The 25,824-nt window shown below is 33.6% G+C and overlaps 1 protein-coding gene and 1 long non-coding RNA gene across 2 annotated transcripts; one reads left to right on the top strand and one right to left on the bottom strand.

The window, feature by feature from the left end:
• Positions 1–1,093: 1,093 nt before the first annotated feature.
• Positions 1,094–23,455, top strand: LOC147536967 ((S)-tetrahydroprotoberberine N-methyltransferase-like). The gene is made up of 8 exons (XM_086639644.1): positions 1,094–1,343; positions 1,477–1,600; positions 1,680–1,904; positions 1,991–2,090; positions 2,212–2,325; positions 9,736–9,825; positions 9,907–9,965; positions 23,035–23,455. Exons 1-8 carry the CDS (start codon positions 1,172–1,174, stop codon positions 23,231–23,233), a joined length of 1,083 nt encoding a protein of 360 aa, XP_086495770.1. The 5' UTR covers positions 1,094–1,171; the 3' UTR covers positions 23,234–23,455.
• On the bottom strand, positions 11,918–14,686 carry LOC147536968 (uncharacterized). Its single transcript, XR_015224996.1, has 4 exons — positions 14,518–14,686; positions 14,374–14,432; positions 13,273–13,339; positions 11,918–12,205 (listed from the first exon to the last, which is right to left on the bottom strand). It is a non-coding gene; the product is annotated as an uncharacterized LOC147536968 (long non-coding RNA).
• Positions 23,456–25,824: the final 2,369 nt, after the last annotated feature.

Consider the following 25,824-nt stretch of genomic DNA (forward strand, 5'->3'; position numbering starts at 1 on the left):
TTTGGGATATAAGGTTTTATTTGAAAATCTTACTTTATGTAATTTATGATAAAGTATGCATAATTTATGTATAATGTTATATATATTGTATCTAAGTGTTTATGCTTTATGTAACATTTATATTCTGATGTGGTAAAGTTGTATTATAAATTATAGTTTACATTACAGGTCGGAGCAAGCTCAACCACAAAGAAAGGGAAAACAAAAGAAAAAACTTGTCGAACTGTATATACAGTTTTATGTATAATTTAGAATAAATTATGCAAACTTTACGAAACATAATGAGACATATATCATAAATAATAAAATTTTATTCATTAGATTGTCAAAAGTAGAACCGGAAGTACATAGTAGATACGGTAACCGAAGAAATAAAATCAAATATGAACATAGATTCGCATTTCAATGGTGCCCATCCATGCACTCTCCATTTGCAATCTTCAATAAGACACACAACAGTAAGACGCTTCGAATCATTTTTTAAGAATTTGAAATCATGCCCTGTGTTGATACTATATTGCCTGAAACTCCATCTGTAACTATCTTATCCCGACCCTCTGATTTCAGTTTGATTTGCTTATTTTGATTTGATGATTCTGCCTGAAACTCCATCTGTGATAACAAATGGAGAGAGATTAATACATATAAATTTTATAGAAAAGTATATTATTTACAATAAATCACATGAACATTTACGTAAATTATATATAATTTATTTCAAAGTATACTAGATTTGCATATATGAAGCGAAGTTGTTCTAATAATGAAACGAGTACTGTTTTGAGATTAAAGCATACGTAATGTTCTATAAATTACGCATAATTTATGGACAATAATATAATATTCATGATATTCCTGATAAAGTATATATAATTTGTTAGAAAATACATATATCATGTTCTCATTTTGAAAAACCTCGTACGGGAAATGTTTGCATTATTTACTGTAAATTATTTTCCCTGACATTCGGACCTGCACCGAATTTTTTGGCAAGTTAGGATTTTTTTTGGGTTTACCCCCCAGGTTTTGGACCCCTAGCTCATAAATCCAAAAATAAACATATAAATATTTTAGCTGGGTATATGTGGTTCTCATTGACATTATCTCAAAACCCTCTCCCTCTCTCCCATTGTTCTCTCTCTAATTTTCTCTTAAGTTACCTGTTGGAGTTATGGAGAGTAGTAAAGTAACAGCTGGGGAGATTTTGGGGAGGTTGGACAAGGGGGAAATTGGAGATGAGGAGCTGGGAAAGCTGGTTAAGTTGCAGTTTGAGAAACGTCTTCAATGGGGTTATAAACCCACCTACGAACAACAACTTGCTTCCAATCTAGACTTTGTCATATGTCTCTCTCTCTCTCTCTCTCTCTCTCTCTCTCTCAATATACATTTTTCTCCGATTAATCTCTGGGTATAATATAACTAGTGAGTATTATATATGGTTATGACTTATTGTTGGTATGATTTATTTTTTTGTAGCTTTGAAAGAGATGAACAAGACAGGAGAGAGAGAAAAAACAAATAATGCCGAGTTTTATGATGAGATTTACGAACTACCAACTGTTTTTCTAGAAATAATGCATGGAAAGACTCTTAAGCAAAGGTAAATATCTTGAAGGGTTTTGCGATAGTGTCGTATGACACATTTTTTTTAAATAAGAAAAAAATAATTATGAGTACAGTGCTTGTTACTTCAAGGATGAATCAACAACCCTAGATGAAGCAGAGGAAGCTTCATATGAATTATACTGTGAAAGGGCACAAATCAAAGATGGTCAAACCATTCTTGACATTGGTAGTGGTCAAGGTGGTCTTGTTCTTCATATTGCTAAGAAATACAACAACTGCCATGTAACTGGGCTTACTAATTCAAATGCACAAAGGAATTACATCCTAATGCAAGCTAAGTAAGTTTCTAATTATCCTTATCTAATTAGCTACATGACTCTAATTACTTAACTTTAGTTTAACACTCAATTAATTTTTTTCACAGGATTCTTAATCTTTCGAACGTGGATTGTCTATTGGGAGATGTTACTAAATTCGATACTGAGAAGAAATTTGACCGAATAATGATTATCCAAACCATAGAGGTAACTCAATGAATTATTGTGCTCTTGTGGGCTCGAAAGTTAAGTGATTAGTTTGGAAATATCCAAGAGAATTAATCTAATCTTCCTTTTCTTCTCTCTCTCTTTGCATGAATGTATATAGCACATGAAAAACATGCAACAATTTTTGAAGATGGTATCAACATGGATGAAAGATGAAGATAGTCTTCTTTTTGTGGAACATGTTTGCAACAAAACTTTCAATCAACATTTTGAGGTAACACTGAGATTGTAATAAAATTTTTACCCCTTAGTGTTGAGTCCTGCTAAGTGGAGCCCAACTACGACGAAGCATATGATGTTTAATTTTAAGAAAAAAATTATTATTATTTATATTATATAAGTAGCTTAGTTGCCAGTTTAAACACTGTTTGATGTTGGCTCAACGGAGGAGGGTTGTCTGTTTGTCCTTCAGGTCACAGGTTTGAAACCAACTGCCCCTCTATTACATAAATATAACTTGCTAAATAATAGAATCTCTTAGTGTCAATTATTTCTAACTATTAATTTTTATCAATAAAATATTTATTATTTACTTATGTTTTGGTCATTGTAATTTTTGGAAGGGACAAAGTATTTTAGACCCCCCTCAAAGTAAATTCTGGATACGCCACTGCATGTCTCTATTATGAAATTTAACCCTCTTAATCATTTTTCTGATATTAATTACTATGGTCATTACAAGGAATTGAATATCATGAAGAGATAATACAAAGGTACATTATGATTCAGGAATTAAAGGTGTTCTTAAAAAACCTAAAGTCTACCGTAAACAGTTTAAAGTCTACTAAAATAACTTTATTTATATCCATATTAATAAATCATATATTTCTACTTCCATGAAACCAAATCTGGGACCTACCTAATTAATCCCAACGGAAAACATTCTCTTGTCTTCTTTCTCTTCCAATCTTTCTATTCAATTATATATAAACTAGTTATAACCCGTGCCCCTAGGGCACATGCATTTGTGTCTGACAAATAGCAAAAAGTTAGTAGTTTCGGGTCGATGAACACGAAAACGAAGTATATTACATTTACAAACAATAAGAAATAAAAAAACATTAACGAACACGAAAATCTAAAACAAAAGATTTAATATAAGTTAATAGTTTTTAAACCAAAAAGGTCTAAAATCGATTATTGATGTTAAAAACAACACACAAGTTTCATAGAAGTTTTCAAGTCATCTAGTGGAGGTAAAAAATAATTTTACTTTTACAAGAGGTAATTCGAATTGTTCAAAGAATCGATGAAAATATATATATATTTTAATGAAATTTAAAGAAGAAAATCAAGAGAAAATTTATAACAAAGAAAATCCCATTACAGAATCACTATAAAGATAGATGTGTACCTTTCGGTTTACATAATTTGTAAAGTCTAGTTAAAAGATCATAACACTACCAGCTACTTACTTATCTCAAAAAAATTGAGAAGTAAAATAATAAAATCAAACCGTAAAAATCGGAAAAAGAATAACAATTAAGTCTTCAAAAGAGATGGTCTTCAAATCAAGAAGAAACGATACATAAAGATTGAAAACAAAAATTCAAATAAATGATTTCCTCACTTGCGAAAGATTAACATAGAAAACAAAAATATCATAGATTGATAAAGAAAGAGATACATGTAGAAAGAGATAGTGAGAGATTTATCATTTATCATTAGATTATATTTACAATTAAACATTTCAGTAAACTAATGGAGAATACACCATATCAATAAAAAATTTATATATATTGAATTGTATGTATTAATCATACAGTCAAAACTTCAAAAATAAATGATTTCTTTACTTGCGAAAGATTAACATGGAAAACAAAAATAACATAGATTGATAGAGAAACAGATATAAGTAGATAAAGATAGAGATTTATCATTTATCACCAAGTGTATTTGCAATTAAACATTTCATTGAACTTATGGACAATACACAAAATAACTAATAAATATTAACAAAATTAAGAAAAACTAATACTAAATCAACAAAATTTATGTATTAAATCATACATTACTACTTAAACATTAAGAAAATTAAGAAAAAATAATACTAAATCAACTAAGAAAAACTATCAATTAAGAAAAACTAATTTCAAACTATTTTGTTGTCGACAAAGATTTCTTCTACTAACAAATGAGAAATGTAGTAAGAGAGAGAGAAAAAAAAATATAAAAAAGAAGGATTCTGGGAGGAAAATATATATAGAAAGAGGAGTGAGGAATATGATCCATTATTCTTCTTCTTTCATAACGGAAGGACAATTACTTTTTGAAAAATTGTGGAGATAGAGAGGTTTTGAGAGAGATATCAGAGGTTATGATTTAAGGAGATATTAGGGATTGAGATCTAAGGACTACGATTTCATAACCTAAAACACAATTAATATTTAAAAAGTTATGGAGATAATAAATTGTGAATGGGTTATATAGATGGTCATTAGTATAAAATTAATTTGTCACTAATTTTATGATAGCAGTTATAATTTGAGATAAAATTTAACGGTTGAGATTTAACTATGGAAATTGGACGGTCAAATTTTATCGTGGGTTTGTATAATAAATTTAATGTGTGGGGTGAACGAATTATGATATTTCTAGGTAGGTAAGAGATCAAACGGTCAAAATTTAACAACAAAGGGACCGAACGGATAACAGATGGATTTATCTTTGGGTTAATTCCGTTTTGGCCCCCGATTTGTGACCAACTCGCCGTTTTGGCCCCAATAAGTGTCTGACAGTTCGTTTTGGCCCCAAGGGCCAAATTTTTGACGAAATTATTCTCGGGGCCAAAATAGAATTATTTCTGAAAAAAGGTTAAAAACAAAAAAAAAAAACACATCACACCTTTCTTTATCATCCACTTCACTTTATCTCTCCTCCATCACACCACCTCCTCTCCACCTCACCCTTCTTCTCCGGTGAAAGGTTGTCGGAATAAAAATTCCGGCCGGCCACTTTTAACAAAAAAAAAAATTTCTCTTTTCTCTCTCTTCTTCCTCATTTCTCTCTCTTCTTCCTCATTTCTCTCTCTTCTTCCTCCTTTCTCTTTCCTATTCCTCCTTTCTCTCTCATCTTCCTCATTTCTCTCTCATCTTTTTTATTTCTCTCTCTCTCTATATTCTCTAGAATTCCAGACGAAGAGGAGTCTGGATCTGGGGTTTTCCCCAGATCCAGACGATTTCTGGCGAAGGATACCCTTGTCCTTCGCCGGAACAGAGAATATAGAGAGGGAAAACAAACTCTACTAGATTCTCAAAAATCCAATCCTTCATTTTTCTTCCACTTTGTTCCGAAAAAACGAAGAACCCATCTCCTCTTTGATTACTTCATAATTTTTTTTAGTTGACAGCATTACAGAAAATTTCTCCATTACCCATTTCATTTCCCTGCCCACCCACACAACAATTAATGTCGCTCTCCATCAGACCCAGTCTCAATCTCAAACCTAAATCTGTTTGTTTCATGTAACTGATCAACAAAACGAAATAAAAGTTAGAGAGAGAAAGAGAACCTACCCTGCCATAGTTACCTCTAATGGAGATTGGGTGGCCTACTAGTGTACGCCATGTCGGCCATGTCATCTTCGATCGGTTTAGTGGGTTCCTGGATTTGTCGGTTGAGTTTGAACCTGACGTTCATAAGAAAGCTCCTAGTGCTAGGTCAGTTCATTTGCTCCTTTTTCTTTAGGTGTTTTTGGTTTTCTAATACTATGGATTTCTTCTTTTTCATTAATCAATCAAGGGTTTTTTGTTCTTTAGGAATTTAGTTACTGATTTTTATTTTGTTCCTTATGAGTTTAAATCAAGAATTGAAGTCTTGAATTTTGGGAATCTAAATTTTGTAGTAATGGTGAAGCTTAATGAGAGAGTAAGCTTGGACATATCTGGTTAAGATAGATACATTTTCCGCAAATGTGTTCATAAACCTTCATCAATTTTGACAATTGATTTTGGGTTCATGACACTGCTCAAAAATCTTCCCCGGAACAGAGAATATAGAGAGGGAGAGAAAGAAATTAAAGATGAGAGAGAAAGGAGGAAGAAGAGAGAATTTTTTTTGTTAAACGGAATAAAAAATTCCGGTCGGCAACCTTTCGCCGGAGAAGAAGGGTGAGGTGGACAGAGGTGATGTGGTAACTGTTAGATGAGATGGACAAAAAAAAAGAAAAAAATAATTACAGAAATGCCATGGGGGTAGAATTGGGAGGGTGGAAAAAACTTGGGACCAATTAAGAAAATTTTGGGGCCAAAACGAACTGTCGTACACTTATTGGAGCCAAAACGGCGAGTTTGGTCACAAATCGGGGGCCAAAGCGGAATTAACCCTTTATCTTTTGCTTTGTCCCAGTCAGCACCAAACATTGTGTTTTATATAATAGATATATATATATATATATATATATATATATATATATATATATGTTTGTTTATTTACACTTAAATATGCGATCAAAATTATGATCTCCAATTCTCCACTAAAATCATTCTTCGTCTCTCTTTATTCATGCTTAATCCACAGGAGATTTGATTTTCTGAAGTATCACCAGTAATCTTCTTAATCGTTTTTTCGTTATGTCTACTTTAACTTAAACTTTGTACCAGTTTGTAATTTTGTCCTAACTTTTGTGGTCATTCATAATTAAAAGCCCTAAGTAAGATATCGCTTAAAATAGGTTAGGCCGGATTTACAACTACTACATATATTTTAACACTCCAAGTTTAAATTTTCACGTTGGAGACTATGCAAAACCAAAATTTAGAACATTCTGCTACAGAATCGTAACCTAGTAAGCATAAGAGTCTAGTTCAACAAAAAAAAAAAAAAAAAAAAAGTAAGCATAAGAGTCTAAGACATAACAAACAAATACATGATGAAGCTCAAAAAGAACAATTAATCAAATTAACCATTGATAAAATGAATCATTAACTTTGAAATGTCTAATTACATTAGTAGATGAACATAATTGAGGAAAAGTAATATGAATCTAAAAAAAGTAACTTCACATAACTTAACTACCTAACTCAGAAAGCAAAAAAACTACATTGAAAATTTTGAACATCTTCGCTGAGATCAAGGAGGTGGCAACTCTCGGCCTTTCTCACCTTTGTCCACTTATGTTCTAGCACAAAGAAGAATAAATTAAGACCCTATCCAAGACTCCTTTGATTCTCTATTTCTCTATTCTTTCCTCACTTTCTCTTTTGACCTTGAATTTTTTTCTCTCTCTAGCCCTTCTTCTCCCTTGATCACCGACACCTCTAAATTTGGGAGGGTGAGATAGAATAGGTTATAGGTGAAACTATGTAAGAAAAACCCAAGATTTGAGCCTAAATATGAAAAAAAACTCATTCGGGAATAATAATGTAAAAAAAACTCAATTATTAAACTGTTGACAACACTTTTGCAACTGTTGGCAACACTTTTGAAACTGTAACAACATATATAATTATGTTCTTAATTATGTGTGAACAAAAACAAATTTGTTTATACATTTACAAAATTGTTGAGAGAAAATACAAAATTGTTGAGAGCAAACTGTGTGTTGTTCAGAAATTTTCAAAAATGTTTTATAATTTCAACTTTTGAGTTATTTTGCATTATTATTTCGAATTGGGCTTCATTTGATATTTTGACCCGAATATTAGCCTTATAATTTTGCTCTAAGTTTTGTGTATTTAAACTCATAATTTCTCTAATGGCACTCCTCTATAAAAGTGAGGGTGCTACATATATGAAGAGTAGAAATTTTCTCTTTAATAATTTTAAGCTACCGCACTTCATTTTCATCAAAAAAAAAAAAAAAAAAAAAAAGCTACCACACTTCAACTTAAATCCTACTTTCGCCTTCACTTTTTAGTAGTGGGGTCTAACTGGGGGGTCTAACTATAGTCACATATGTGTGGATATACAGCCAAACACTCAATACTCCTTGCACATGACCATTCTACCTATCATTTAACTTTTTTTTTTTGTTGTTGAAAGATAACTTATATAAGTTCAACAAAAAAAAAAATATAACTTATATAACTATAAGGTAAGAGTGCGATTACAGTACATATCAAAATCTAAAAACACTACAAAAATATGTTTATTGTCGACGGAAGTTGCCGACGGAACAGTACAGCCGACGGTTTTCCTCTAAACCGTCGGCGTTAGAGTAACTCTGCCGACGGAAGTTGTAGAAAACCGTTGTCAGATATCACCCTGGTGACCTGACATCCCTTGGTTCCACTGACGACTTGGTCGACACCTGGAAAATTGTCAGTAGAATGACTTTGACGACGACATTATATGAAACTGCCGGTAAAGAAGTGGCGCGAATTTTCCCCATGGTGAGAACAATGAAGGTAAAAAATTCTGGAAATTATTTTCCACGAAACCATTTAGCCGACGGATTTTCTGAAGCCCGTCAGCCCTGGCCCTGCTATGTCCTAACTCGCGCGTTAAGTGTTATTCCCCTCTACTCATCTATTTTTTCCCCCTCTTGCTCGATTCTAGCTAGGGTTTTTATATCTAGTAAAATATTAATTCGATTCTAGGGAAAGAAACCCTCGTCTCATATTCTATGAGTTAACAAGCAGATCTGATCAAAACAACAGAAAACTTTCTCTCTCTAGACTTTATTTATGTGCTCCACTCTCTCTCTCTCTCTCACACACTTTCTCTGTAGCAATCTATCAGTATCTTAAAAAATGGTCAAATTTTTGGGGTTTGGAGAGCGATTACTTCTTTGTTACTTAGATAAGTTTTAAAATGTGTACGTATTTCCCGAACCTATGGCCTTGAGTTTTTCTAGTCCATTTGGCTTAGCACGATTCGGACAATATAGGAGAACTGAATACTGTTGAACTTTGGGATGCGAGTTTTGACTTGCTAAATGTGAGCTGCAGAATGCCAATGTATCAATTTCCTAGAATCGTGCATATGCTGGATTAGACTTTGGTTATCGCTTTCGATAATAATGTGCTTGTAGTTACGAGTAATCTAACAGGAAAAAGGAAAACTTGTATTGATTAAAGAGAGGTTACAACTTATATAGGAGGTTAGTTGGGGTTGTTAGAGTTTGTTAGAAGTTAGTTAGGCTGGTAAGAAATATTGATTCAGTGTGACAAGCCACACTAAATCTAAAATACAACCCACTCTTATAACCCTCATATGACTTATCTTACACCTCTCATACACCAAGACCAGAGATTGACTTCTCTTGACTAATCATGACTATTATAATCGCCCATCGGGCGGCGGATAAAATGGTTTTGGTTTCACTTATCTCGCTCGAACGAGCTCGAAGAATTACTACTTTTGCTTCAATGAATTTGGCATGTGAATCATGAACAATAAAACTAATTCCAATACAATTTTTAATGTCAGTGAACGAGGCATCAGTGTTAATTTTATAGTATGGATAAACCGGTTGAGTCCAACTGTGAAAACATAACTTGTGAGAGTTTATTAATGATATTCTCAAAACACTGATCACATCGTGCTTTCCAAATGTATAATAAGATAGTAGAAAAACATTTATAGACATCACATGCTCGTCCAAACAGTCTAAATAAATGTAATAATATATGTCCATTTCCCATTAGGAACTTAATTCTTATAGAGATGATTGTTTCTGTAGGCATTGGATGAGGATGATTGGTACTCTCGTTACCTTTATCCTAATGGCGGTCTGACATTACTATCAGCTTCTTCTCTTCTCTATTTTCAGGTATATATTATTCGGTCCTAATGGTTTTCACATTGATTATGCGTGCGTACATATTTACTTAGTTTGTACGATCTTGTGCAGGATGATGTTTCCGTTGTGAACCATTGGGTTTTAAATGGAATGCACATGGCGAAATCATGGTATGGATATACAATATCAATCTATCCTTTTATGGATACTACTATACTAGATTAGAGTATGTGCTTCTTGTACAGTCAAATTTGGACAAGAACACTATTAAGAAAACATAGACAAAATGAAAACGAATGCTTGCAGTAATTTATAGAAGATGCATCTAAAATGGGATATAGAAAGATAACTAAACTAAATGAGAGAAAACAATTCTACATTTAAAAAGGGAAGAAATCAAGTTGAAGTTGATATTGTAAGTAAAGAGAATAATTTGATTAGAGATTTATAGCAATTAAAAATCTAAGTTTGAAAATAAACAAACAATGGAAAATAGTATTTTGGTGTTTTGGAAAATTTTGAAGGAAAACAAAAGAAATTTTAATTAAACAACTACTAAAATGCAATTAGAGATTTATAGCAATTCAACGAGTAAAGAAGAACTAGGTTACTTCAATCCACAAAACAGAAACCATCAAAAAATATCAATCATCTACTAGCATGATAAGACTAAAATGAATTCACCACTAAAATATGACAATCTTAAACATGATATGTCAAAATAAGCATAATCGATAAAAAACCATTAAGTATCGATTATCAAACTAAGCACAATCTATCAAAAGATTTTTCAACGAACAATTAAGACTAATTTTTTTACTTCATAAAATTAAATGAAGTTCATTAAAGTTAACAGACAACAAATAAAAAATAATTTATCAAATTGTTTAAACATGCATCAAAAAGTACCATAATCTAAGAAATTAGCTAGAGTGATGTACTCGCAGCGGAATTTAAAGAAGATAATAAAAGTAAACGAAGAACGATAAAAGAACGATTAAATAACTCTAAATAACTGAAACTTTATTAAACTTCGATAGGTTTTTATCTTCAAGATGTAAGTTAGAAGACAGACTGGACCTCCTTTTATAGGATACTAGACTTTCCTAGATAGACTCAAACTGGACTTTCCTAAATAATAGAAATACTAGAAGAAGGTAACTTCCTAAACCTGGATTCATTATGAATCTTACTAAACTAGGACTCTTTCTAAACTACTAGCTTGGCCGACTAGGCCATGGACGTGTGGGTTCGTGGGCCTGGCCCGGATGCGCCTGCATCATAGAGCCTAGACATGGTATTAATATTTAATCTTATATAAGTAATATTTATGACCATAATGAGGATTAAACAATAGACATGAGATAAAGAAATGAGAAGTCGCCGATAAAGAAATGAGAGCTCGCCAAATAAAGATTTAATGTCAACCATGGACTAGGGGTGTACACGAGCCGAGCTCTTAACGAGCTACTCGAGTTCGGCTCGACTATTGCTCGTGCTCGACTCGAAGATTAACGAGCACGAGCTTAACACGAGCTCAAAATTGAGCTCGTTTATATAAACGAGCCGAGCTTGATCATTCTTTAATGTATCACGAGCTACTCGTGAACAGCTCGTTTAACATACTCTTATAATTGTGTAGTACATAATTATGTATTAATATTAAAACTCGTACATGAAATATAATCATTAAAAAATTGTCGGAATATGAATTATTAATCATTATTATTGTATGTGACAAATGATCATTGAAGTGTTTTGATAATTTAGAAAGTTTTAATTTGAAGTATTTTGATAAACGAACTTAAAACAATGCAAGCTCGAGCTCGAGCTCTTTTAAACTTATACGGACCGAGCTTGAACAAGTGGACAATTACTCGAACGAGCTCGAGTTCGAGCTCGACAGTCAAATACACGAACCGAACTTGAACATTTTACTACTCGGCTCGGCTCAGATCGAGTACACCTGTGACGCCCCGTGTCCCAAAATAGACACGACCACGCCCCGGCAACTCACAGACGAGACAAAAATCCGGCAGAATCTCCTCTGTAAATCGAACCGGTCGCACCTGTAAAACCTGTCATGCAAACCATACATTCGCATACACAAAGACATAAACTATTGAGCGGAAGCTAAACAAACTCAACTCAGTTTCGGGTCGAAACCCGAACCATAAAACAAAATACAAAAGCCTCTTATACATCGATACAACTTATAAACAACTCTAAGTGTTATATATATACATATTCGAGTTCAGTTCTCCAAAAACTACATAACTTTAAAATAATGGAAAGCCATTAAACGAAAACCAAAGAAAACGACGCAACACCTCTAGCCTCGTCAGACAAGATCACCGGCTGGAATACAACTTCGCCTCGAGGCTACGACAAAGCACCTGCACACTAACAACTGGTAGGGGGGTCAGAATACTCACCGACACGAGTTATTCTGGTAGAAGACCAATCCAAAACCCATCACGTTTTCAAAAGTTCATTTAATAAGTTGTAAACATCATGACAAAACGAGTTATCAAACCAGTTACTATATATACTATATACAAAACCGTTTTCCTTAATCTAGCAAGCAATAGCAGTGATTAGCTGCCCACCCATGGTGCGCTACTAATAAGAGGAGAGTTCCTCAGGAGAGCCTAGAGTGCTTTAGATAGTACCAGCCCATTTATGGCACTAGCTAATGCACTACGTCTCCTCGAGAAAGAAACTTACCCCTAGCCGGTAAGTCCCTCTCCCACTAAGGGACTCCGCAATCATTGAAGAGTTTACCTCATGATACATATATACCTTAAGTATCTAAATACGTTTTTGATCACCGAGTTCGAATAAGAGAGCCGTCCCCCAATACCCATGGAAGGACCTGAACCTCATTCTCTTCGGTACCCTGTCATGCATCTAATGCGATCTTTCAAAATCAGTTTCATTCATTTATCAAAACCAATATTCATATTCAATTCATTATCTTATCAAACACGGAAGTGGAATAACCAATAGCCATATCACACACAAAGCAGAGGGATTCCCAATCAATGTCACCTCCCAGACGAGCGGTCAGGAGTACGTCCCTGAGCCTCGAACTGAAGGCACGAGCACCAGTGGCTAGCAAGTGAAGCACTCTACTCCCACAGGTCTCATGACTAGTGTCGCCCACCTCACCGGTCTCACACGGATAACACCCGTGTCCACATGTCACCTACCCTCAATGGCTACGTGCCCGTAGGTCGACATAATTCGCAGTCGGGTACATACAAGAAAACCCAAGTAGTTCGCAATCATCGTAAAATCAGTTCGAAAACATTTCTCATATCGCATCAAAACAGTTCAAGCATATTCCAGTTCATCACTTAAAATCGAGTTTCATGCTACCTAAACTCTAGTTATAATGGCGCATATATAACTGTAGAACCTAGCACATTTCATTATCTATAAAACCATGTTGGATAAAGGATTCAGAACCCCTACCTCAGTCCTTGCATAGCAAAAGACCTCCCGCCTACCAGACGACCCAATTCCTCCTCGTTCGCAAACTCTAGGATAAGGAAGAATAACCAAAACCGAATAAAAACATTAGGTTCTTATACTAAGAACCTTCGCACAACAAAGCAATAACGTAAAGAAAACTTAAAACATAAAAGTAAATTCGCGAACTCTGGAAGACTTCAAGTACAACCAAATCTCGATCGATCTTCTAACTTCATAGCCATGTCCATTTAGGGTCAATCATACACCATTTTAAAGGTACTCATATCCTTAGCATTTGGTTATTATTGTACCCCAAAACCCGAGAGAGAGACATCCGCGAAAGTTACCACACATACACAACAACACCATAGATATCCCTAACAGCGCATTACGCACTATAACAATCACAACTCTCTTATCGTTGATGGTTTCAATCCATTCTTAAGTCGCTGGAAAGCTTACATCCTTTATAATGTTTTACTATAAGGTGGTATATCCTAATTCAAATTAGAACCTCTCTGAAAAATACAAAACATATGCAGCAGTGCATCAGTTTCACTGATCGTACGCAGCATGTTAAAACGCTCATATCTCTCTCATCCGAACTCCGAATTCTTCATACTATACCTTTATGGAATCGTATCGAGACAAGCTACAATAATGGAGAAGACTCAAATAACATTTTAAACATCTATGATTAGATAACCACTAAAAACAGTAAGCAGTTTTCATGTTTGGTAAACTGCGCGTTGCTCGGTAAAACAGCCATAACTCCTTCGTCCATTATCGAAAAGACTTGTACCATACCTTTTCGGAAAGCTAACATCCTAAACTACGACTTTTGTGTTTCGGGAAAGTGCGTACGAGTACTATAACAGGTCCAGATTATCCGACAACAGTAGACTGAATTTCAGTCCCTCGATTCGCCATTCAATCGATAATTTAACCCAATTATCTTCTCTAACACAGTTTATACATCATAATCACTTAATTCCCATCTAAATACATCTTAGAATTCCACTAATTACAAAACCCCTAATTTCATAAACCCTAGAATTTAAGAATTTTGACATTAAATCATCGAATTGGTTTATTTCTTACCTTGATTCGATTGAATTCTAGTTAGGATAGCTTTCCCTTGATCAATCCTTCACAAACTTCTACAAATTCGAAGCAAAGTAATCCATTAAAACCCAAAATACAAAAAATCGGATTTCTAGAGAGAGAGAGAGTATGAATTCTTACCACAAATTAACAAAACCTAGCTTGAATCATTCCTTTATGCTCGAATTAGACCAAACACAAGATTTCCCCTATGAATGTCACCTGAAATTTCCCTTTTTGATCGAATTGTTCTCCCCAAAATCGAAAACCCTAGCTTCAGTCGGTCATAGAAGATAAGGGAAATCAGATTTTTATTTCTTCTATTAAATCTGCCGAATTTATAGTTCAGTCCCTGGTTTTGTCTTGATTGCAAAATACCCCCCATTTTGGACTGTTTGCTGATTTAGCCCTGTTTTGACTTGACCCGAATGTTAAAGAGTCCTTCAACTAACCTTAAAAATATGGGATGTTACAACACCCCTGCCATGGACTGAACCTTTAATTTCTTCAAAATCAGTAACTAAATAAGAATTTCAAGAGCTTCCAAGGACAAAATCAAGATGAACCAAATAAATTGTCGTATAGAGATATTTCTTTTCTCTGTGCTACCATTTTAGAATCTTCTTATCATAGTGACATGTGTTAATGCCGTAGGGCCGGCCCAAGTCGTTTGGGGGCCTAAAGCGAAGTAGAAATTGGGGCCTTTATACACTGATTATAAATAGTTTTTTCGCAACACTCATAATTAGTACAGAAAGAAGTGTCTCTTAAGAACATCTTTTGGTTCTTATCTCATGCCAACTATTCTCATTGTACTCTAATAGGACGATATCTGTAATCTTTTCTCCCTTAACATGTCTTGTCTTGATTCGCACATAACTTCTTTGCTACACTAAATATTAGTGAAGTAATTGACGTAAAATACCAAGACTTAGACCTAAAATAGAAAAAAAAAAAAAAAAAAACTAAACTAAATTTTAAAAAATTACCATTGCCATATCAAATCTATCAATTATATAGGTTCAATGACATAAATATAATTCTACCTCTTAGTCCCTCTGTGTAACAAACAATGTTTCTTTTGGTGTATGTATTTGGTTTTCCTAAAAAAAATGACATAAAAGAAAAATCTTTTGCAACTGTGTCAACAATTATTTTGTATGTATGTTGCACAAAAATGAACTCAAAAAAGAAAACAAACCTCAAACCTTTTTTTTTGTTGAAAGGACGTACCTCTAACTTCATATGAGAAATAGAGAATTCACCCACAGAGAAATAAAGGAATGAAATCTAAAGAGATAAAGAAACTAAACAGTAAAGTTTGGTTTTTTCTGGCGTGGTGGATTTACTGTGACTGAAATTATGAAAGAGAGAGGGAGGCTTTAATGCTTCATTGATTTCAAATTTAATAAAATAATAAGGAACTAGGTCTTCATTAGGTCAGTGAGTAGGTAGGTTTGTTTATTGCTCACGAAATCACAACTCACAAGGTCGGTCTCTACAAGCCCAAGAGCGAGTGAGGGAGATAGTGAGAGAGAGGAGAGAAATTAAGAAGGCCAAGAGCGAGCCCACATAGTCGCCAGTGGGGGCACGTGACCTCATGGTCCTAATATGACTCATTTATGTTATACTGCACTTGCCAGTATATTATATTTACATTTTTGTTTGTTAGAGATTAAATCCATGTCCCTAAACAAATTTCACGGGATTTTTTGAAGTGGGGTCAGACCGAAATTCAAACGACATATTGTACCGTGATTTAAGGTTAAAAAAAGGAAAAAATGATACAATTCAAACAAGATTTTTTCTCTCATCTATCTTCTATTTTGAAACTGAAACAAAACTTTCCCCAAACGGATATTTCCACATTAATTTTCTCTCTCTTCTTTACAGATTTGGAAACCAAATCAATTTTCTCTCTCTTACTATGTAATTTTTTTCGATTCAAATCAATTTTCTCTCACTTAACTTTCGGATTTGGAAAGAGTATATTTTCTGAGATTAATATACAAAGCGTATATATCACTTTCTCTCGCTTATTTTTCAGATTGGGAAAGAGTATATTATTCTGGGATCAATTTAGCATGATTTGGGGGTTAATATACATAACGTATATATCACTTTCTCTCATTTAATTTTCGTTTTTACTTAAAAATAACCAAAATCCCTTACAAATTATGAAACATGTTCATAAATTATGTATAATTTACGAACATTACAGCAGTATTTGTTTTCGTTTTTACTCATACATAACCACACAGAAAATACAAATTATGAAACAAGTTCGTAAATTATGTGTTATTTGTTACGAGGAAACCATCATTTGTCATGTATACAACGTAATTTATCCAATATTTCACATTATTTATACCAGAACTTTATTTTTTTTACATAGGTACACTGCAGTATCTTCTCAACTATCTAAGTCATTCAACAAACAACAGTTACACGTTTTAAATCATTCTTGACAAACAAATCGAATCTTCTCTGATGGAAATCGAAACAACTGACCAATTTCAGTAAATATTTTATCCCAACCATCAGATCTTAGTTTCGCAGTCTTACTTAGGTTGGATGCTTATGTAGGAAATTCCACCTGTAACAACAAAACTACAAAATAAAAACATATACATTAGTCAACAAAACATATAATTTACCAGAAACGACATGTATAATACAGTAAATTATATATAATATTTTATAAAATTCATCATGTGTTGGAGACAACAGAACTTTATTTTGAATAACAAGGTTACTGTTATGTAAAAAAAATATATGTAAAGTGCAATAGATTACATATAATTTTTTGAACATTAGACACTGTTTACCTGATGTTATATGTAATGTTAAATAAAGTACACATAATTTTTTATAAATTACACATCATTTACATTCTGTTACAAAAACACGTATGGAATCTTCTCTAGATCAGAAATGATATCGTTACCGGATCAGATATAAAAAAAATGTTCTGAACATCAAGATCTGTAACCTAAATCTAATGAAAAATAAAATAATACATAGATACAAACATAACATAATCGTAGATAATGAATTAGTAAACAAGGATTTAACATTAACATCATAAATCGGTTATGAAGATATTAGAGAGAGAGAAAATCATGAATAATGATGAATATTTGAGAAGATGATACAGAGATGAAATCGATTATAATGAAAATCATAAATATCTTTAAAGATGATGATGAAAAACATTAGAAAGAAAGATTAAATTTGTTACTTTAACCTCATAAGCAACTGTAGATCTTAACAAAGGTACGAACCTGATTCTTTTTTATGAAAATCGAAATAAACAATGGAGTTTTCAGCTAGTTTATTGGCAGGGCCGGCCCTGACTTTTCGGTGGCCCGAAGCGAGGTCTGAAAATGTGGCCCTTTCTATCAAATTGTAAAATGTATTACATGAAAACCGTAAGTACTGCAAAATATTTTCATCATATTTATAAACAAATTAGTTTTTTTGATGATTACAATCACTGAAATTTTTTTCTTCTGAAATTTTTCGATGCAAAGTCACTAATAATCGTCGAATAATCAAAACTGTCACACATATCCTTCTCAATAGATAATGTAGTTAACACGTTTAACCTTTCTTGCGACATAGTAGATCGAATATAAGACTTAATCAACTTCAACTTAAAAAAACTACTTTCTGCAGAGGCAACGGTAACTGGTATAGTCAACATATTTTTATAAGAAACTCATGTGGTCGGGTAACAACCTTTCTTATCTTTCAAAAAATCTAGCACTTCAATTGGTCTTTTGATCTCATTTGGTAAAAGACGCTTCAACACTTTCAGTTCAGAAAATAAGTCTAGTCCGTCTATGTCATATGCCTCATTATGCTTGAGAAAGGTTTCAAGGCAAACACATGAATCTCTCAAATCACCATCATCTTGGGAGTTTAACTTTTTTAACTCAAACAGAAAACCAAATATTTCTTTGTACTTCTGAAATTGCTCGAATCTGCTCTTAAATGAACAAAGAGCATAATCTAATATGTATATGAAATAATTAACTCTAAATGCTTCTGCAGACGACATTGATGGATCTTCACACACATTCTCGTCAAACTGTTTGTTTCTTCGAATAATACGTTTTTCTGAAATGTTGCTTCAACTCCCGTCTTAATGGCAATCTCTTTAGCTTCAATCATGCATTCTTCAAACCCCACTTCTCTATAATATTCAAGATAACGAATGAGTCTGTTCAATTTCTCTAATGCAACATCAATATTTATATCTTCAGTTTGAAGTGTTTTGCTGACAGAGTTTACCGCAAACAATATATTATACCAAATAACCATGCTCAAAAGGAATTCAAAACTTTCAAAGTCTTGTTCTGATATATTTTTTGGCATTATGAACTGTTTTTTAATCATCACTTGTCTCCACCAATTCTTCTAAAGCTTCTAGTAATTAGGATTAAAGATTAGGCTTTCATCAATAGTTTTTCGTTAACTTAATAAACCCTACACCATCTAGATATTGTCAATTTTGTTATTATATATAACAGGAAAGAGAGAGAGTAAATAAATAAAAATTTAGATTTAGATGAATTTAATAAACTCTACAACATCTTAAAGATCATATCTTCATATATAATAAGGAGAGAGAAAAAGTAAATAAATAGTAGAAAATAGGATTTGTTTTATCCTAAATAACGCAATAACTCGATGACATTGAAGAATCTAAGAAGGGAAGGTGACTAGGTGAGATGAGTAGATGACAATGGATCTCTCATCTCGTAGTGGAGAAGAAGAGGGTGTTCTCGGGTCCGGTTTGACACTTTAGCTTGAACAAAGAAAAGGATATTGGGATTTCATGATTTAGATATTCAAATTTCAAAAAACATTTTTTTTCATGTCAAACAAACTGTTGGGTCCACCATTCATTTAAAAGTCATCAAATTTGGTGGCCCTTTTTACTTAACATTTGTTAAATGGGGCCCTTATAATTTTCTTAGAGAGTTAGGCTTCTTGTATATTTCTAAAAGAAATTAATGTCTTTGGTGGCCCCTAAAAGTCGGTGGCCCGAAGCGACGCTTTGTTCGCTTTGCCCCAGGGCCACCCCTGTTTATTGGATTGGAATGAAATCTGAAGCTTCTTCAAAAAGACAATGAATATAGGTTTCAGTTTTAGGAAGAGAAAAATTCTGATTTCCGATTTTGATTAGAAATGAAGATAATAGTTTCGGTTATTAAGATCGTGATTGGAGGGAGAAAGAGAGAGATAAAAATGGAAACTGAATATTGGTGGATTTCATTAAAATGGAAGTGTTTCATTATATATAAGGTTAGATTTGGTATTATGAAATTATAAGCATCCTAGAAATTTGGGCTTTCTCTCGAGATGGATACAAATAGACTAGATATCCATTTGTTTTAATATTTTGGTTTATAAAACCATTTGAAGTTTAGAGTGGATTAAATGTGTTATTAGGGGTAGATTTTTGGGTCATAAGCCCAAAAATTATTCTAAATAATCCCCTTAATTTTAATTTTGTCTGATTTTTTGGTGACTTGTACTTTGGACTTCAAAATTATATTTCTACACGTTTCTCATAGTAAACATGTTATTGGAAAGAAAATTTTACCATGTTTTCTTCCATTACGATCACTTCCTCTTCATCATCTCCACCATCATTTCATCTTAATCTTCATTACTATCTCTTCATTCCCTCCCTTTATTCTTTATTTTCATATTTTTCGGGAATCTAGTTGGGACAAAGATCCACGAACCATAATGATGAGAAAATTAGAGATTGTTTGTTATATCTCAAAATTACTACGAAAAATCTAAACTATTAAAAAAATTTATAGAGAAATTGTTTTTCAGTTTTAGCTTGATCATATACTGGAACTATTTCATTAACTATAACAAAAAAGTGACGCCACACATAAATTTCTGACCTCGCCACTAAAGAAGGAGTGATGATGGTGGTGGTGGTGAAAGGAGAAGAGATGAAGAAGATTTCCTTTTTGTTCTTAATAAAGTTCGCCGACAAGTGGTCTACCTGCCATCTGTCGCGACCCCTTCTCTGACTATGAAAAATAAGTAGGATATGAGATAGTTAATTTTAAAATGAAGAGTGAAAGGGGAAAAAAATGTCAATTTTTACACCTAACTAAGGAAAAAACCAGCGTTTTAGAGAAATCAAAATAGTTTCTGGGGTGAAAAGTTTTAAAGGGAATATGAAAAATTTTGGAGATTTTCTGGGGAAACAAATTTTAAGGGGAAACAACACATTTATTTTTCCTCTACTTCTTCTCAATCATCTTCAACTCCGACCACCAACTCCGGCCACCATCTTCGGCCACCACCTCCGGCCACAACCACCACCATTTTCTCTTTTTTTCTTCCTCTTCTCCTCACTCTCTCTCTTATAGTTTGTCTCTCTCAATCTCACAACCTCTCTCCCTCTCCCTCTCTATTTTAAAATTAAAGATTGAGTTGATGTTTTAAATAACTTGTACTAAATAGAAATCTAAAATCACAATAGATGGTCACTCTAACTTGTAACCAGAAAGAATAGAGGCTACCATCTGTGCCCTAACAACAAGATCCACCCTACCAGCATACCTCAGCATTGGCATGTGGGTCTATTTGATTTACTTTTCCCTCCTTCATTTGTGTCTCTCTCTTTCTCTCTCAAACATTCAGATCTCATTCCCTTCTTTAATTCTTTCTTCCTTGATCCTTCAAGTGAGTAATATTCAAAAACCTCAAATTTAAAAAAAAAAAAGTAAACTATTCCTTCCTCTGTTTCTACCTACCAGATCTCTATCTTTCTCTCTCTCTCTCTCTCATTGTTTCTCTTCTACATTCTTCCCCGAAGCATTAGTTTCTCATTCTCTCCCTCTTTATAACTTCAACTATAACAACAAAGAATGAATTCCCGAACAGTCAAAGAATAAATGGTGGTGGTCGGATTTTGGTGATGATGGTGGTGGCCAGATTTTGGTGATGATGGTGGTGGCCAGATTCCGGCGACCCTTGCCGGAATGGAGAAGAAATGGTCAACAAATTTGTTTTCCTCCTAACAATTAGAAAATATACTAGTCAACTAAAGTTGACCAGTTTTTGACAAAATCTTCACATCCAGGAAACTATTTTGATTTCCCCAAAGGGCAACTGAAAAACAGACTAATTTTGTAAACTGGTCATCATTAGGTTGCTAGTTTTTTTTTTTAAGTTTGTCATCTTTAAGAGGCCAACAAGGAATAAACCTACATTTCTTTTCGATATTTCTTAATCTTACAATATGATCGATAATGTTAAAATCACGATTATATATTAATCGGAGATATGAATTTAAATAGTGACACGATAATTTAACGTGGTTCGGTCGGATACTTAAGACCTACATCCACGGGGTAATAACTTCATTATTAATAATCACCACATACAATTGTATGTAGGGTTGATCGGTTATATGTGTCAGACATAACTCGATGAAATTGATTCCTAGAACCCTCTCCTATTTATAGATAACTTAGGGTTTCTTAGTTTCTGAATACTAAACTAGGAAATAATATAAAACCTATCTAATATTACCATTAGATAGTTACAAGAGATATTCTGAATATATTATACTAAATATTACATATCTTCAAATATATTCTGAATTCTTCTTGATCGTCGGATCTCGTCTTCTCGATCCGTCACGACATACACGTGTTGCACACGTATATTATTTCTGGAACTCATATTGACCGCCAGATATCTTATTTACGATCCGACTTGGAGAGAGAAAAATACTTGTTGATTTTTCGTATTCGTCTTCTTGCAACTCTTAGAATGTGGATGCGTTGGAAGATGATTGAAGGTTGATTAAGTGACAACTAAATGTTGGTAGATGCGGTCAAAGATTGAACAGATAATCAATGACAATGAAATTACATGTATTCTTGTCATGTACATAAAGTTGGTCATTGTTTGAACAATGTGAAAGAAAATGGCGACAACAAAAAAATTGTGATGATCAATATCTTGCCGTATAAATACGTCAAGTATGAACTTAATGAGTGACAACAAAATAATTTGTTGTGTTTAAAATTGACGTCTTATTGGTCGCCTTCTCTATGCCCCGGTGACTCGTCCTGACATTTCCTTTTCCGTGAATTACCTTAGTCAATTCATGCAGAATCCCCACTCCAACCATATGGATGCGGCTACTCGAGTTCTTCGTTATTTGAAAGGCACCATGAATCATGGCCTCCTTCTTTCTTCGTCCAGCAATCTGACCATTTTCGGCTTTTCCGATTCTGATTTGGCCAGTTGTGCTATCACCCGTCGCTCGACCACCGGCTACTTCACCATGCTTGGTTCGAACCCGTTGTCTTGGAAGTCCAAGAAACAACTGACTGTTTCCCGATCCTCGGCTGAGGCAGAATCTCGGGCTCTCACTACACTCACTGCGGAAAGAATGATTCAAAGTATATTTGAAACGAGACGTAAGAAATTTGAAATTAAGAGACCGTTGTCTGGAAAAAAAAAACATTACGAGACTATCGTTTATGTATCAATGAATGTGACGTATTTTTGTTGTAGTAGAAAATGAGAAGAAAAAAAGAAAACACCGCCTTAAACTTAATCTTATATAACAGAGAAGATAAATTTTTTTTTTCTGAATTACAGTGACGCATGGCTAAAGAATCTAGAGAAAGAAATGGAAACAGCACTAAGCATATTAGAACCTTCCCTAGGAAGCAAAGAAGCTGCAAACAAATTGATAACTCGCACCAAAACCTTCTGCATAGGTGGGTATGAACAATTCTCTTTCAACAATGGAGAAGAATGGATGATTGCTCATTTTCTCTTCAAGAAGAAATATTAATCTATTATATTTTCCATCTATCTACTTTCTCATCATATTGTGTGTATCGTGTATCGATCAAATAAAAAATTGTCAGTCGATTTAATAAACTCAGTGGACATGAAGTATACATGATTCAACTGTGCCCACTATGAAAATTAGGCATTGGCTCAATTGATGTGTTTTTTTATATGTATGTGTGAGGGACGAGGATTTTATCTAATAAATTTGTCTTCGGAACTAGTTGCAAATGCTTTTAGATATTATTGAAACAAGAGATCGTAAAACTTAGTAAACAGGTTGATCGTTGGGGTGTTATGATATTGTCGGGTGCCTTCACCTTCATTACATTTATACAAAAAGTCTGGGTCGAAAACGAATGCAGATAATTTATTTTGAACCAGACGAAATAAAACTCCCTAAAGACGAGTGTTTGGCCCCATGATACAAAAAGGTTCGATGTTATATGAAAATATTTTGTCAGAGTGATCATCTCAATTCTCAACTACTAATCTAGTGAATCCCTTCTTCATCAAAAAAAAAAAAAAACTCTAGTGAATCCCTATTAAAAAAAAAAAAAAAAAAAAAAAATCTAGTGAATCCTAACCCCTACAATAAATATTCTTCCTATTTCCCCATTTCAACTAACAAAAGTTGCAATTCATCAAAAAAAAAAAATGAACAAAAGTTGTATTTCTGAATTCTATGTCTGGCTGGGTCCAAGCATTTCATAATCAGTTAGAAGTTCAACTTCACCTCTTTCTGAGTACACCTCAAGAAAATAGTAAATGTGGAGATAAAGCTTTGTTGGTTAAGACTAGTTTGTGGAAAAATTGGGCCGAGCAGGCAAGGCCGGATCTAGAATTTTCACTTAGAGGGTGCGGATTTATATACTTAAATAATTTTTTTTTACAAACACCGTAATTAAAAAAAATATTTATATTCATTAATTATGTTAATGCATCAACGATTACAAACGCAATTGACCTCTACGAGAGTTCATATTTTGAAATGTTCTCATAATCGATTCAATGTCAATTTCAATAATTTTTTTTTTCATAAAGACTACTAAACTATCATTCAACCACGGGTCACTCATCTTGTTTCTTATGCGTGGTTTAACTAGTTTCATAGCTAAAAAAACTGTTTCAACGAAGGTAGTTGCAACCGGCAAAGTTTGTGCTAAAGTGATAAGCAAATAAACTATGTTATATGTTTTATCTCTTCCACCAATGTTCTAGCAAGAGGTCAAATCACATCCAAATTTGAGAATCATTATTCTGTCACATATCGTAAATGTAATTACCAAGCTGAGAACTAAGTAGCACAGTGTCAAGACTACTGAAATCTGACGGATAAAATTCATCAAGACGCATCAACTTATTTTTGTCAAAAAGGACAAAACCTCCAGATGGACTCAAACATGCCATACAACGAAGCAACTTGGTATTCTTCTCAGTGAACCGAGCATTTAATTCGTGAAGTTGCATATCAAGACGGAATGAAGCGCCTTTCATTATTGTCTTCAGGAAAATTATGGTCCATTGATTGAAACGGACCACGTTGTAAATAGCGTCTACGAATTTCATCTCTATATTTGGATTCATAACTTGAAAATGATAGTCTAAGTCTCGGATCAATTGGCAAAGATGACAAATTAAATCCGAGAGGACTTATCAATGTCGGAGTCGGTTCCGGTGTTGGGATGCAAAAGTTATAGGGTTTTAGGGTAGATATATTGAATTTTATAGGGTTTAGGGTACTTCAATTGAATAATTTCAATATATAAAAGTAAAATACTTCAAATCGCTTATAGTGGGATTCGAACTTGAAAACTCGAGCTCCCACACACCCCCACAACGTAGTGCTCAACCACTGGGCCAAACTTTAATTGATGTTAATCATAAACACGATTGGATATATAAGTATAGACACATATATAACAAAAATAATACTTAAAATACTTCTCAAGGGAATCGAACTCACATCCTCACGGTCACAGCTACACCACATCTCGTGCTTTAACAACTAAGCCAATGCCATCTTTTTGTAACACATCAGAGGATATATATTATAGATAACTATATATAAGAAAAAAAGAATTACTACTATTAGATTTTTTCTTTCGGGAGGATCCAGGGGGTGCGGCCGCACCACCTTGCACCCCCAAGGATCCGCCCCTGCGAGGAGGCGAGCTGACATAAGTTTCCTGCATAATATATTTAGTGGCGCGACCTGTTAGTGTTTAGAAGCAACTTCTTCTTCCATTCAATTCTTATTCTTAGACTCGATTCAATTCTTTACCACTTAACCCTAAAATCTAAGTTTGATTTTATGAGCAATAAAGCTTGTAAAGTTGAGATCATTTTTGAAGTCTCACTTCTATCTCACAAATCCAACCAAATTGGATAGTCTTAGTAATTTTTATTTGATTTTTCGGTTGAAATTAGTCAGTCTTAACTATGGTTGATTTTAATAATTTGACAAAGTGTTTCTAGAATGTTCGATCATGGGCTAAACGCTAGGACCAAACTTTTTTTTGGTACAAAATTTGGTGTTGCTCGAATCGATTTTGTGGTTGAACTTTACCGCACAACATTGGAGTTGAGTTA

Source organism: Eschscholzia californica, unplaced genomic scaffold (assembly GCF_041429995.1).
Source record: "Eschscholzia californica isolate CP2 unplaced genomic scaffold, dmEscCali1.0.p SCAF_5, whole genome shotgun sequence".
NCBI lineage: Eukaryota > Viridiplantae > Streptophyta > Magnoliopsida > Ranunculales > Papaveraceae > Eschscholzia > Eschscholzia californica.